General features: G+C 51.2%; 1 protein-coding gene across 2 annotated transcripts; it reads right to left on the reverse strand.

The window, feature by feature from the left end:
- Positions 1-688: 688 nt before the first annotated feature.
- POMGNT1 (protein O-linked mannose N-acetylglucosaminyltransferase 1 (beta 1,2-)) lies at positions 689-10583 on the reverse strand. Of its 2 annotated transcripts, XM_012812483.2 has the most exons (23): positions 10471-10565; positions 9830-10006; positions 9437-9499; positions 9110-9224; positions 8871-8989; positions 8176-8241; positions 7965-8078; positions 6467-6584; positions 6170-6268; positions 5883-6010; positions 5461-5531; positions 5166-5241; positions 4913-4996; positions 4782-4823; positions 4515-4573; positions 4173-4245; positions 3971-4099; positions 3761-3886; positions 2725-2789; positions 2476-2520; positions 2134-2269; positions 1441-1550; positions 689-1343 (listed from the first exon to the last, which is right to left on the reverse strand). In XM_012812483.2, exons 2-23 carry the CDS (start codon positions 9947-9949, stop codon positions 1256-1258), a joined length of 2046 nt encoding a protein of 681 aa, XP_012667937.1. In that variant the 5' UTR covers positions 9950-10006; positions 10471-10565; the 3' UTR covers positions 689-1255. The 2 variants fall into 2 exon arrangements, with proteins under 2 accessions (XP_012667937.1, XP_023363619.1); XM_023507851.1 differs by lacking the exon at positions 9437-9499 and having other exon boundaries at positions 10471-10583.
- Between the last annotated feature and the right edge of the window lie 2999 nt (positions 10584-13582).

Below are 13582 nucleotides of genomic sequence, written 5' to 3' on the forward strand. Positions count from 1 at the left end.
CACAACGCCTGGCTATTTTTTGGTTGCAGCCGTCATTGTTGTTTGGCGGGTCCGGGCTGGGGATTCGAACCCGTCACCTTAGGTGTACGTGGCTGGCGCCTTAGCCGCTTGAGCCACAGGCGCCGAGCCAAGGATCCCTTTTTGTTCTCTTGTCCCAACTCTGGAGACAGGTGCAGTGGCTGCTCTAAACTCAGCCCCAAGTAGGGAGGGGCCAATGTAAGATGGTCCTAGGGCGGAGCCTGGAGAAAAACCTTGGACTTGGGCATCCCCTGGTGGCCAAATGGCCCCAAATGGAGGATAAACTTGAGGACAGGAAGGAAAACACCATCTATTACAATTATTTTCTCCAGGGCCAGGAGCCTGTAATCCCAGCACTCTGGGAGGCCAAGGCAGGTGGATGGCCTGAGTTCATGGGTTAGAGACCAGCCTGAGTAAGAGTGAGACCCTATCTCTAAGAATAGGCAGGCATTGTGGTGGGCACCTGTAGTCCCAGCTACTTAACAGGCTGAGGCAAGAGAATTGCTGGAGCCCAGAAGTTTGAGGTTGCTGTGAGCTATGACGCCACAGCACTCTACCCAGGGTGACAAGTGAGACTCCATCTCAAAAAACAAACAGACAAAAAAACCAATTATTGTCTCCCTCACCATCTTTCACTCTCCTCCAAATGATCACAATCGTAAGACACATACCCAGAGGTTTTCTCCTTTTTTAATCAATGACCAACTCTCCAGCTTTGGAAATCTGGACAAACGGACAAAGAGAAGGCTGAGCGGAGGCCTGGTCCAGTGTCTAAGGGTCTCTGAGTGAGTCTGTGTCAGCATATGGCCCCAGCTGGGCCTGTCCATTGATTGGGCACAGCAATTTCCTGAGTAAGAGCCAGCCCTACCCTCAGGGCAGCATATCAGCCCAGAAGGAAATCCAGGCCCTCAGGACAGTCAATAAATAGATTAGATTCTGAGGCAGGCCTGGGAGAAGGGGGTGTATAAAGGGCAAGATCAGCTGCCCAGGGATCCCAGTGATTCCCAGGTACTCTCCTGCCCTTCTCTAACAAGGGAGTAAATAAATAGACCTTCAACTCAGAAATAGGGGTGTTGGAGCAGGGGAACCCTTCCCTTAGAGTTAGTAATTAAATCTCATGTTAAAAACAAACCAGCCCCAGCCCCTACCAGCATCTACAAATCCTACAGGATGGAGTGAGGGGCCAGTCTGCCTGGGGGTACACAGTACCCAGCCCTACAGGGTCTTGGAGGAGGTCTCATGTCTGTTCTGCAGCTCCTGGGGCTCCCTCTTCCTTTGGGGGTGGCTCCAGGAAAATAGGGGTTACTGAAGGTGGCTTCTTCACTCTGGGATGATAAGAGAATGTACAGGAAAGAAGTCAGTAAGCTATCTCCCCCAATCCCGCTAGGCCCACCTTTCCTAGGGCAGAAAAGGGCCACTCACGAATAGGGAGAGGCTGGGACCCCCACCACCAGGAAGTGGTTCTTCTTCCGAAACAATCTCCACAGGCCCCGGTGGTTGCCACGTACATCCAGGTCCCAGATATGGAGGCACTGGTGGAGGTGAGATAGGAGCAGAGATGTGGGTCAGAGAGTTGGGGGTGAGGGATGGCCACTAAGGACCTTTGGCTCAGCCTCCACACTTCCTCAGCAGCTACTCCAATTTGCAAGAGGTAGCATCTTTAGGTATATGAATTTGGACAAGGAGTTTGGAGGAGGGGCTCTAAAGTATGAAGAGAAGGTTCTGGGGTTGAAGATACCAGAACAAAGGCTTCCTATATTGGTGGTGCCCACAGCTCAGTGGGTACGGCACCAGCCACATACACCGAGGCTGGCAGGTTCGAATCCAGCCCCGGCCTGCTAGAGCAACAATGACAACTGCAACAGAAAAGTGGCCAGGCGTTGTGGCGGGTGCTTGTAGTCCCAGCTACTTGGGAGGCTGAGACAAGAGAATGGCTTGGGCCCAAGAGTTTGAGGTTGCTGTGAGCTGTGATGTCACAGCACTCTACTGAGGGCAACATAATGAGACTCTCTCAAAAGAAAAACAAAACAAACAAACAAAAAGGGTTTCCTGTATCCTGAGATAGTGCAGTAGTGTAGAGAGGGATGCCCTAGGATGGGTGTGGTATTGGAGCACCTTGGCAAGCTGGGTCCAGGTGGTGAAGTCATCATCTTTCTCCATCTGGATAAAGGCCACGTAGGTGTGGCCCTCTGTGTCTGGCAGGAAAGAATCTTCACAAGGGTTCCTGCTGTGGTCCAGAACCTCAGCCTCACTGCAGTGGGAGTTGGGAGAGTACAGCCAAGAAAGGATGTGAGGTGTGTATCACACAGGGCCCTATGCTTGGTTTTAACGGTTTGTTGTTGCCACCTTGAAATTATTACTAATTTTTGGACGAGGGCCCTGCATATTATATGGCCAAGATCCCTAGTATTTGACTCCTCACTGCCTCCCACATACCCCAATTGCCCTAGGCCATACCTGAGCAGCCTGTGAATTTCCACTTCATAAGCTTCTTTCTTCAGACTGAAGGGGAGGGAAAAATAGGTCAGAGAAGGGGCAGGCCCTCAGGTCCCATGGGTAGAACTGAGCAGGGCAAGGGATCACATGGGATCAGGAGCAGCAGGGCCAGGTAAACGCAGAGGCCCCAGAATTGGAAGCAACTTTTAGGGACTGGTCATCAAGTCTCGTAGATAATATCCTTCCCCATGCCCTGCAGTCAGCCCCTACCTGTCCACGTTCCTGAGCTGGACACCTGGAACTGTGTTGAACTTGTGCTTCTTGAAGTAGGCCTCCTGGAGTGGGTGTGAGGGCCAAAGTCAGGGCCTCACACTGGCCCACCACCACTCTTTGGCCCACCACACATCTACAAGACATATAAATGAATCCTGGACCTAATAAAGAACCCTCTCATTTCCTCCTATTTCCCCCATTCTCTCTTTGCAGCATCCTAGGCAAGCTCTTAACTAACTTCAGTTTGGGCTCCCCTATTACCAGAGAGCTCATGCTCCTGTGGGCAGCTCACACCAAACTACTGTCCCATGATCTAGTTACTGTCTCCAGTGGTTCTCCCTTAGCCTGCTGTTCTAGAGCCACAGAAACCAAGAATAGGTGCTATAGGGGCTGATGGATAAAGGAACAGACTGAGCTGGGAGGGAAGAAACTGCCATGACTCAGGTACTGAGACTGACCTGAGATAACTGCCTGCCCTCTTTAGGAGACAAATGGGGCTCTTGTATTAGCCAGCTTCTGAGTGTTTTTCTGGCTTCTAGGAAGTTCCAAGCTGGATGCTATCCATTCGTTTGGGCCAGACTGGCTCAATGCCTCCCTTGCTATAACTAGACAGTGGCTCTCTGGATACAACCAAATGGGGTGTGGGGTCCTAGGGACCTCCTTGCTTTCCTTGGGCTTATAAGGAAAGGAGAGAATAGAGCTTGTAGGGCTGGACTAGTGCTTAGAGGCAGAAATACCCTCCCACACCTACAGTCTAGTGCTAAGAATAGTAAAAATAAAAATAATACCATATAACCCTTATATAATGGTTACAATTCAAAGAATTTTACATATATTAACTCATTTAAACCTCATAACTCCAGAGGGAGTAGTATTTCTATCCTCATTTTACAGATAAAGAAATTGAGGTGAAAACAGGATAGTTATTTCCCCAAGGTTACATGGCTAGCAAGGGATAGAGCTAGGATGCCCCTGAGTCCATGCTCTTGACCATCATGCCATATGGTGCCCCACCCCACAGCCTGCCACTCACATGGAAGTAGCCGTTCATGTTGAGGCCGACAATGCCAAAGTGGTAGGATCGGGAAACATCAGGGATGATGCACTCTCGGCCTCTGCGTTGTTCTGGCATCCGCATCCACATGTCCCAGTCCCAGAGCTGGCGGGCACGGAAGAATATGAAGGTTAAGACATCTTGAGCTGGGAGGGGACTCCAGCCCACGCACCCTACCCAGTTGAGTACCTTTTCTGGTGTGGGCCACTTGGGCTCAAGCTCCTCCTTGTATAAGGATTTCCTAAGCACCCAGCCCAACCCGGGCATGGTCTCCACACGGTATAGTAGTGCTGGGTCCTCAGCTGTGTGTTCATACCCCTGGGGACAGTGGGGATATATTAGCTCAGGGCCTCAACAAACCTGCCTGCTAACCCCGGGCCACCCAGCCTACCTGGTCATTCCAGGCAGAGATGCAGTACAGGCTGTCATCCTCTTCTAGCAGGTGGATGGATTGGCTCAGGAAACTGAGAGAGAAAGGATGCGAAGAGTTCAGAAAGGGGCAAGGACAAACCCAGTCACAGTGATGCTGGAAGAGCTGGAGCTGAGACTCAGGAGTGAAGTCTCTTTCCCCTAAATCTCTGCTGTTTCCATTTATCTTTTTTACCTTCTACTCCAGCCCCAGCACTTGCCATCCTATCTGTACTCAGGCTTTTTCCCCATTCTGAGGTTGCTTCCTCCAGAAAGCTCCCAAAATACCCCACTGCCTTCTTACCTAGAGACTCAGGAACCTCACCTAAAAAAATCCACAGCAATGTCCAGGTCCTCTTCCAGAACTACAGCAAACTTAGCCTCCTGTGGGGAAAGGGGGACTCAAGATTCTCAGGGGCCTCTCCACCCTGTGGTGTCCTCCACCTTCCCCTTTCTTCAGGCGGCACTACCCCCATTTTCCAGATCAGGAGGACAAGGCCCAGTGAAAGGAAGAAGTTGCTACATTACAGGACTAGATCTTATGCCCATGTTTCCCCTCCTCAGGCCTCAGAGCTGTATCCTTGTTACTCACCGGAAACAGGTTGAATGTGGCAGTGAGGCTGGCCTTGTAGTGCTGGGAGGAAAGTGGTAATAGGGCATTTGAGCTCTGGAGTAGCAGGTGGGGCTGGGGGTCTGCCCCTCCCAGCCTCGCCTAGGCAGTACCTGAGATACGCGGGCATTCTTGATGCTGATGGGAGTGTGCTGGATGCCCCTCAGACCAAACAGTGCCACCACATCCATCGGCTCCTGGGGGCCATGACCACTGGTCACTATGTGAGGCCACTTTCCCTTGCCTACCTCTACCTTCACATTTTATAGCCCTTGCCTGGGCTATCTCCCTTGTCAGTCCTCGGCAATCATTGCCACTGAAAATGAATGTGCTCAGTCACCCACAGCCCCCCCAAGCCCCACTGACCTCATAGTAGCCGTCGATGAAAACTGTTATCATCTGGGGAGACACCCCCTGGGCTGACAGCAGAGAGCGCAGCATCCTAGGGAGCCCAGGGATGGGTTAGGGCCTTTTTGTGCCCCCCACCTCAGGGCTCTCCTGTGTTTATAGATGGGCCCAGACTCCCCATGTTTATCCACATAGGTGAATGGGCCTTGAATCTGCCCATGTCAAGAGTTTCTCCTGCAGGTCGGTGAGCTAAGTACCCTCCCACTTGCTAAGCACCTAAGCAGTGCTGAATGCAGCCCACTTCCAGGCTCACCTGTACAGGTAATTGGGTCTGTTCCCTGCAATGACAGCCACAGGCACATTGAGGACCTTGTTGTCTGGGAGCTGTGAGAGAAATAGCTTTTAACTTTTGACTTACTCTTCTGTCAAACTGAGATCTCCACTAAGGGAAGCGTTCTTGGGTGGAGCTGGGGGCAGATTCCAAAGTAGACAGGGAAGGGGAAGAGGGTCTTCCCTGTTCTGGCTTCTCCATACACTCAACCCAACTCCAACCTTGGGTCTTGCTCACATGGCCTGCCCGTTTCCCTCTACCCTGTCTTTCAGAACTCAACATAAATCCTTAGCTCCTGGTTCCCTCCCAGGCTGGGATATGGAAAACCCATTCTGGAACTTCGCTGGGTTCCCCTTGCTAAGCTGGAAAGGAATTCAAACCTTACTGCCTAAGGCCCCACTCACTGGGTCAGGGCTGAACTCGATGGGTGTGGGATCCTTGCAGCTGCACACACTCCCATAGCCCTCAACTTTGCTGCAGAAGCGCCGGCGGCGACGGTTCAGTTCTGTGTCTGTCCAGTGGCACTCTGCCTCTGAGAGAGGAATGAGGTTGACAGGTTGGAGGCATGAGGCCAGCATGGTTTGAAGAGCCTCAGGCACAAAGTCAAGGGAATAAAGTCTCCATAAAGAGGATCTAAATGCCCACCCCGAGTCCAGGCATTGCCTCAGAGGCCAGGTGCCACTAACCCCACCTTCGGCTGAGCTCAGTGGCACATCTGTCTTCAGCAGGACTGGGTCCCCCCAGGAGGAGAGGGCAGGTGACTTAGAATGCTTCTCCCCAAGGACAGGACCTGGCAGAGGGCAGGAATGAAGGATGAGGAGTCAGGGGGCCCAGACTCCAGTTTCGGGTCATCTTCCCATCTCCCTGCCCACTTTCATCCAACTGCTGTCACTAGCTCCTATTTGCCCCCTACTCCACCCCATCTCCTGGAGTGCTGCTCCTCCCAAGCCCTTGATATTATAGAGCAAATGGACTCTGGTGCCGGCACCTCCTTTTCGTCCCACGAAGGCCCAGGTGTCCCTCCAGCCCAGGGCAGGGCCAGCCTGGCTTCCCAGGCTCCTTAGCAGAGCCTTGGCCGTGTCCTTGAGGTGGAAGGAGCCCTCATCCTGGGGGACCAGAGAAGGCAATCAGCCTGACTGGCATGGTTCCAAGAAACCTAGGCCTCACGGTGCGCCAACTATGTATCAAGCACTACATAAAGCCTTTATTTAAATCAGCTCATTAAATTATCATAACAACCCTCTATGGTTATTCTCTTTCATAGATAAGAAAACTAACAGCTTAGAGAGATTCTGAGAATCATCCAAGGTCACCCAGCTAAGTCCTTACTACACTCCCATTCAATCTCGCTCCCCGGCCACCTCTCCTCTTTTCCCACCACTCTCCTCCTCTCCTCCCTTATTCTGCTCCAGCCCCACTGGCATCTTTGCCATTCCTCAAGCATGCCAAGCACCTTCCCTCTCTGGAGCCTTTGTACTTGCCATTCTTTCTACCTAGATTACTTTATTTTTTTGAGACAGAGTCTCACTTTGTCACCCTCAGTAGAGTGCTGTGGCATCACAGCACACAGCAACCTTAAACTCTTGGGCTCAAGCAATCCTCTTGCCTCAGCTTCTCGAGTAGCTAGGACTACAGGTTCCCACCACAACGCTTGGCTATTTTTTAGAGATGGTGTCTTGCTCTTGCTGAGGCTGGTCTCAAACTCCTGATCTTTTTTTTTTTTGACAGAGACTCACTATGTAACCTTCGGTAGAGTGTTGTGGTGTCATAGCTCACAGCAATCTCCAACTCTTGGGCTTAAGCAATTTTCTTGCCTCAGCCGACCAAGTAGCCCATCACAATGCCTGGCTATTGTTGTCATTGTTTAGCTGGCCTGGGCCGAATTTGAATCTGCCAGCCCCACTGTATGTGGCTAGCACCATAACCACTGAGCTACAGGCGCCGAGCCCAAACTCCTGATCTAAAAACAATCCACCCACCTTGGTCTCCCAGAGTGCTAGGATTACAGGTGTGAGCCACCGCATTCGGCCTTACCTACAATGCTCTTCCTCCAGATATTCATTTGGCTCACTTCTCTCTTCCTCCAGCCTTTTCTGCTCCCATATCATCTCCTTACAGAGTTCTTCCCTTTCTAAAGTGCATCCCCGTCATTCTTGTTTTATTTTTTCTTCATATAAGTTATCATATCCTGACATTATACATTTATTTATCTGGCTGTTTTCTGTTGATCCATCCAGCTGTAATGTAAGCTCCATAGGTAGGGACTTTGTTTCCCACTGTATCTCCAATACCCAGAGCAGTAGCTGGCAAACAGTAGGTACCCCATAACTATTTGCTGACTTAATAAAAAATGACAAAGCTAACACTGGAATCGAAGTCACCTTTTTCAAAAGGATCGTCCAACTATATTAGGGGTATAGAACCTAGGCCATGACAAGGGTTGGAGCTAAGGACATGGGGGCCAAGGCCAGGGCTGAATCACTGACCTTGACAGTACAGATGAGCACTCGTCCTGGTGCCACCATGTTGAGGAATAGCACCATGGCCTCATCCTCATGAGGCGAGTATGTATCAAACACGCGCTTTGCCATTACATGGCCCTGGCAGGGAACACATCTCTTGTGAGTTAGTGTCACCACTAACCCGCACGGAGAGTCCAGCTTCAGTTTTCTGGGTCCTCTACCCTTGGAACCTCACCGTGGCCTGGTTGAGGACAATGACATGGATGCCTCGACCCTGCTCCCGGGCCTCATCTTCCAGCACCTATGTGGTGGCAGAGACAAAGTCCAAATCTTTACTCAAGCATTCAAGGAGTATGTCTTACAGACACCAGCTGTACAAAACCTGCCTACACCTCTGTTCACACAGTTATCTTCCAACTCAGCTTGAAGGTCAACTCTTCTTCCCCAGGACCCTCACCAGAGAGATCACATCTTTCAATAACCGCCCTCCCCCCCATGACTTTCACAGTTCATAGAGCCCTTCACTATCTCTGCTTGATCCTAGAAGTATCAGTCTCCATTACAGTGACCCTCTTGAGGCAGGGCCAGGTCTAATTTCCTCCAGGTTCCTAGTGTCCAGCATAAAGGTGAGGCCAAAGAAGGGAACAGGGAGTGGTTATGAAATAAACAAATCAATGAATTAACTGCCTACTAGTATGTATGATCACTTTTGAGAGCCCACTACACATAGGTCATTTCACACACTTTACATTTAATCCCGATAAGTAGAAATCATTAGTCCTAGTCTTTAGATAAGGAAATGAGGGCTCCAAAGTTACACAGCTAGAAATCTGCAGAGTTGCAGTTCCCACTCAGGCAGTGGACCCTGCATCCAGGGGACCATATCCTGAGTTGAACAAGTGACTGTACAGAAGACCCCAGCCCACTCACCGTGGTACCATCCACTGCCACATATACTTTGCTGCGGCTCGAGTATACTTCCACATCCAGGACCCGCCGGGGACCACTACCTCTTCGTCGTGGGGGCTCTAGGTGGCCTAGGGCCTCATCTATGGGGGTATAATAGGTCATGGAGATAGTCTCCCCACCAGAGTCACACCCCTTGAGATCTGACTGCCACTCAGCGGTGAGATCCAGAGTCCCCCACCCCATCCTCAGCCTGGCCCCACCATAGTCTTGTTCTGGCTCCGGGTCTTCATTGGCTTCACTGATTGCTCGCCGAGTGTCCAGGATCAACTTAATGTTGACAATGACAGTCACCAGCAGGAAAAGCACGGCCCCTGTCTGATAGGAGGGGTGGGATGATTAAGAACAGAACCTTCTCCAGATCATAAAAGGTCTTCCTGAAAGGCGGGCCCTTGCTGCAGTAAGGGCATAGGGAGAACCTGGGACTTGTCTCTTTCTCTGTCAGCCTCCGACCTCTTTTACCCCCTTAACCAGGGCCTCTTCCAGGGAAACTCCCCAGACCCTTTCCCCTCCATCAGGGCCCTCCCTACCCAGAGATCCTGTGTTTTTCCATTTGAGGTCTTGATTTCCTTGGTCCCCTCCACAGTTAGTTCCTAAAGATAGAGCCAGGCCCAGAGAATCAAGCTAGGGATCAGATGACCTGGATCTTAGCCCTCACTGCCTGACAGGTGTGTGCCCCAGGGTAAAGCCTTCTTGGTCAGACCTCAGGTTTCCATCAGAAGCCTTGGAAGTTGTACTTGGGTTCTGATTCCAGAACTCTGGGTCCAAACCACTACCTGGTAGGGGCATGACACACAGAAGTTTCCCTCCAGGAACCTGCTACCCCTTTCCAGCAGAGGGTGGCTAAGGTGGGTCTAAATGCCCAGTTTAGGCTGAGGTGAAGCTGGGAGGGAGCCACTGGGAGGTCTGGAACTTCTCTGTACCTGACAGAATCTCCGCAGGGCCCGCTGGTTTGTCAGTTTATACTTCCACGTAAGATACCAGCTTCGTTTCTTCCGGGCCCCAAAGGGCTTGATTAGGGGGCTGGGCTTCCAGTCGTCCATGCTGGATTGGGGGCAGGGGTTTCACCAAAGTTCAGGCCAGCCCATGACTTCAGGAATCTGAGAGGACCAGAGGGTCACATGGAGTAAGGTTTTCCTCCCAAACTCTGATGCCTTCTGCGGAGCTGAGGAAATAAAGACCTCCCAGCAACTTTTTCCTGTAAGCAACCGTGCTGTGTGACCTGGGGAAAGTGGCTCAACTTCTCAGACCCTGGCAGGAAAACCTTCAGAGGGGTTGGAACACCTGGAAATTCCTTAGGACTTGAGGGACCTATCTGAGTCAAAGCTGCCCAGGGCCCCAGGGCTGGAGGCCAAATAATCGGCTTTTAAGGTTCATCTGCCCCTAAAAGAACCAAACCCCAGGCCTTGGTGGGTAAAGAACAGCGACCTCCCCTGCCCGAATCCTCCACCCTCCTCCCATCTTATCCGGCCCTGCTCTTCTCCCGGGCAGGGGCCGCCCGAGGGCTGGGGAGACCTGCCGTGGCCGAGCTACCCCTCCCGGACCCTCGCCCAGAGGCACTCACGGCTCAGGGGCCACGGGCCCCACTCAGGCCCCATCGGGCCCGCACTCCTCGGCCCGGCTCGCGGTGGCCTCCGCCTCCTCCATGCCGCTCGCGGCCCCGCCCCGGCCCGGCCCGCCCCCCAGCTTCCGCCGCCGCCGCCGCCGCGGGGTGAGAGGGCGACGGGCGGTGCTTAGAGCGGCTGCGGCGGAGAAAGCGAGAACGGAGACCCTCCATGGAAGGTTCGCGGCTGACCGAGGCACCGAACCGCCCATGGCAAACCCTACTCAAGTCAGGCGTTTAGCACCTTGGACGAGATCACATTGCACGCCGGGGTCAGAGTGGCCTCGGGCCTGTCACCTAGCCCACACACCACCCAGCTGGTACCTGAGTGGGCAAGGCTTGTAACCCAGGCCTAGGCCGTGCACAGCCATTGGAGGGAAAAGGGAAGTAAAATTCAGGTTCTACCACGGTTCTAAGGACATTACTGCCTTGTAATTCCACAACAACCCCATGAGATAGGCACTATTATCCCATTGTCACAAAGCTGAGAGACCTGGAATTGAAATGCACCTTGGCTCCAGATTCAGCCCTTAACCACTGTACTCTTCCGGCAATAGTAATACTTAACAAGAGTTGTGAGGTTTACAAACTTGAGCTTGGATCACCCGGAGGACTTATTAAACAGAGTATTAGGATTGGGGCCATCCTAGAGTTTTTTCTTTTTCTTTTCTTTTTTTTTGTGGGGGAGGGGCAGAGTCTTCCTCTGTTGCCCTGGATAGAGTGGCATGGTGTCATCATACAGCAACCTCAAGGTCCTGGGTTCTAGCAATCGTCCTGCCTCAGCGTCCCAAGTAGCTGGAACTACAGGTGCCCACCACAAGGCCTGGCTAGTTTTTCTATTTTTAGTAGAGATGAGTCTTTTCCTGCTCAAGTTGGTCTTAAATTCAAGCAATCCACCCACCTTGGCCTCCCTGAATGCTAGGATTATAGGAGTGAGCCACCCCAACTGGCCCATCCTAGAGTTTTAGATTGAGTAGCAAGTCAGGACAGGATTTTGCTTGGTGATGTTGACAGTTTTAGGCGGAGAGCAATAGTAATCCAGTGTAGCCCAATTTGCGTTTTGAGGTAGCCTTTACTATTTCATGGAAAATGGATCATGGGGAGACAGGTAGACAGAAGACCAGTTAGATTTTTTTTTTTTTTGAGCTTTCTGTATTCTGTTTGCTTCCTGAATGGTGGGATGGTATCTACCAAAACGTTAAAAGTAGTTGTCTTAGGAATTGAAGCAATAGGTGATTTTCCCCCTAATAAATATGTTTTAGAATGGAAGAAAACACATTTATTAGCATTTAAAAAAAATGTCCTGGGCAGGTGAGGTGGCTCATACCTGTAATCCTAGCACTCTGAAAGACTGAGGCAGGTGGATTGCCTGAGCTCATAGGTTTGAGACCAGCCTGAGCCAGAGTGAGACTTCATCTCGAAAATAGCTAGGTGTTGTGGCAGGTGCCTGTAGTCCCAGCTACTCTGGAGGCTGAGGCAAGAGAATAGCTTGAACCCAAGTCTGAGGTTGCTGTGAGCTATGATTTCATAGCGCTCTACAGGGGGTGACAAAGTTGAGACTCTGTCTCAAAAAAAAAAACAAAAAACATGTCCCTAAGGGTTCCTTCCTGATCCTCTTTTCTCCTCAGACTCACTCTCTAGGGAAGATCTCATTCACTCCCATGACCCTCTGTCCCATCTAGATTCCCAAATTCACACAGTCCTAACCTTTCTTTAGGCTGAGGTCTATCCAACTGCCTGCTGGGCAACTACACAGGCCCCTCCACCTCAGAACCACAATTGCTGGAATCTCCCACTCCAAGATCTCTTCTTGGTGAATTTCATCAGGCCAAACAGCAGGGAGTCACCCTTGACTCCTTGTCTCTTTCCAGTGACCAGTCCAGGTATTATTTGTTCAACTCTGTATTCTCCACACCACACACTATGGATAGCACATAGTAGCCTGTCCATATTATTTGTTGAAATCATTAGTGTTTTGTTTTGTTTGAGTCAGAGTCTCCAGCTATTGTCCTGGGTAGAGTGGCCTGGCATCATAGTTTGCAGCAACCTCCAACTCTTGGGCTCAAGTTATCCTCTTGCCTCAGTTTTTCTTTTTTTCTTTTTAGACAGAGCCTCAAGCTGTCCCCCTGGGTAGAGTGCTGTGGCATCACAGCTCACAGCAACCTCCAACTCCTGGGCTTAAGCAAGTCTCAAGCCTCCCAAGTAGCTGGGACCACCACAACGCCTGGCTATTTTTTGGTTGTAGCTGTCATTGTTGTTTGGCGGCTGGGGCTGGATTTGAACCCTCCACCTTAGGTGTATGTGGCTGGCGCCTTAGCCACTTGAGCCACAGGCACTGAGCCAGTTTTTCTATTTTCATTTTTTTTTTTGAGACAGAGTCTCAAGCTGTTGCCCTGTCATAGCTCACAGCAACCTCAGACTCTTGGGCTTAAGTGATTCTCTTGCCTCAGCCTCCCAAGTAGCTGGAACTACAGGTGCTCGCCAGAGTGCCTGGCTACAGTTTTTCTTTCTTTCTTTTTTTTCTGAGACAGTCTCACTATGTCACCCTCCGTAGAGTACTTTGGCGTCACAGCTCATAGCAACCTCCAACTCTTGGGCTTAAGCGATTCTCTTGCCTCAGCCTCCCAAGTAGCTGGGACTACAGGCACCCACCATAATGCCCAGCTATTTTTCTGTTGCAGTTGTCATTGTTTAGGTGGCCCAGGCTAGGTTTGAACCCGCTTGCCCCTGGCACCGAGCCAGCAGCTACAGTTTTCCTATTTTTAGTAGAGACGGAGGTCTCTTTTTTTGCTCAGGCTGGTCTCAAACTCAGTGAACTCAAGCTATCCACCCACCTCAGCCTCCCAGAGTGCTAGGATTACAGGCATGAGCCACTGAGCTGGGCCCTCATTTGTGTTTTTTAACAAATATTTAATTTGGGCTTGGTGCCTGTGGCTCAAGTGGCTAAGGCACCAGCCACATACACCTAAGGTGGCAGGTTCGAATCCAGCTAGGCCTGCCAAACAACGATGGCTGTAACCAAAAAATCGCCTGGTGTTGTGGCAGGTGCCTGTGGTCCCAGCTACTTGGGGGG

The sequence above is a fragment of the Otolemur garnettii genome, unplaced genomic scaffold (assembly GCF_000181295.1).
Source record: "Otolemur garnettii isolate 467f Iridium unplaced genomic scaffold, OtoGar3 scaffold00210, whole genome shotgun sequence".
Classification (NCBI taxonomy): domain Eukaryota; kingdom Metazoa; phylum Chordata; class Mammalia; order Primates; family Galagidae; genus Otolemur; species Otolemur garnettii.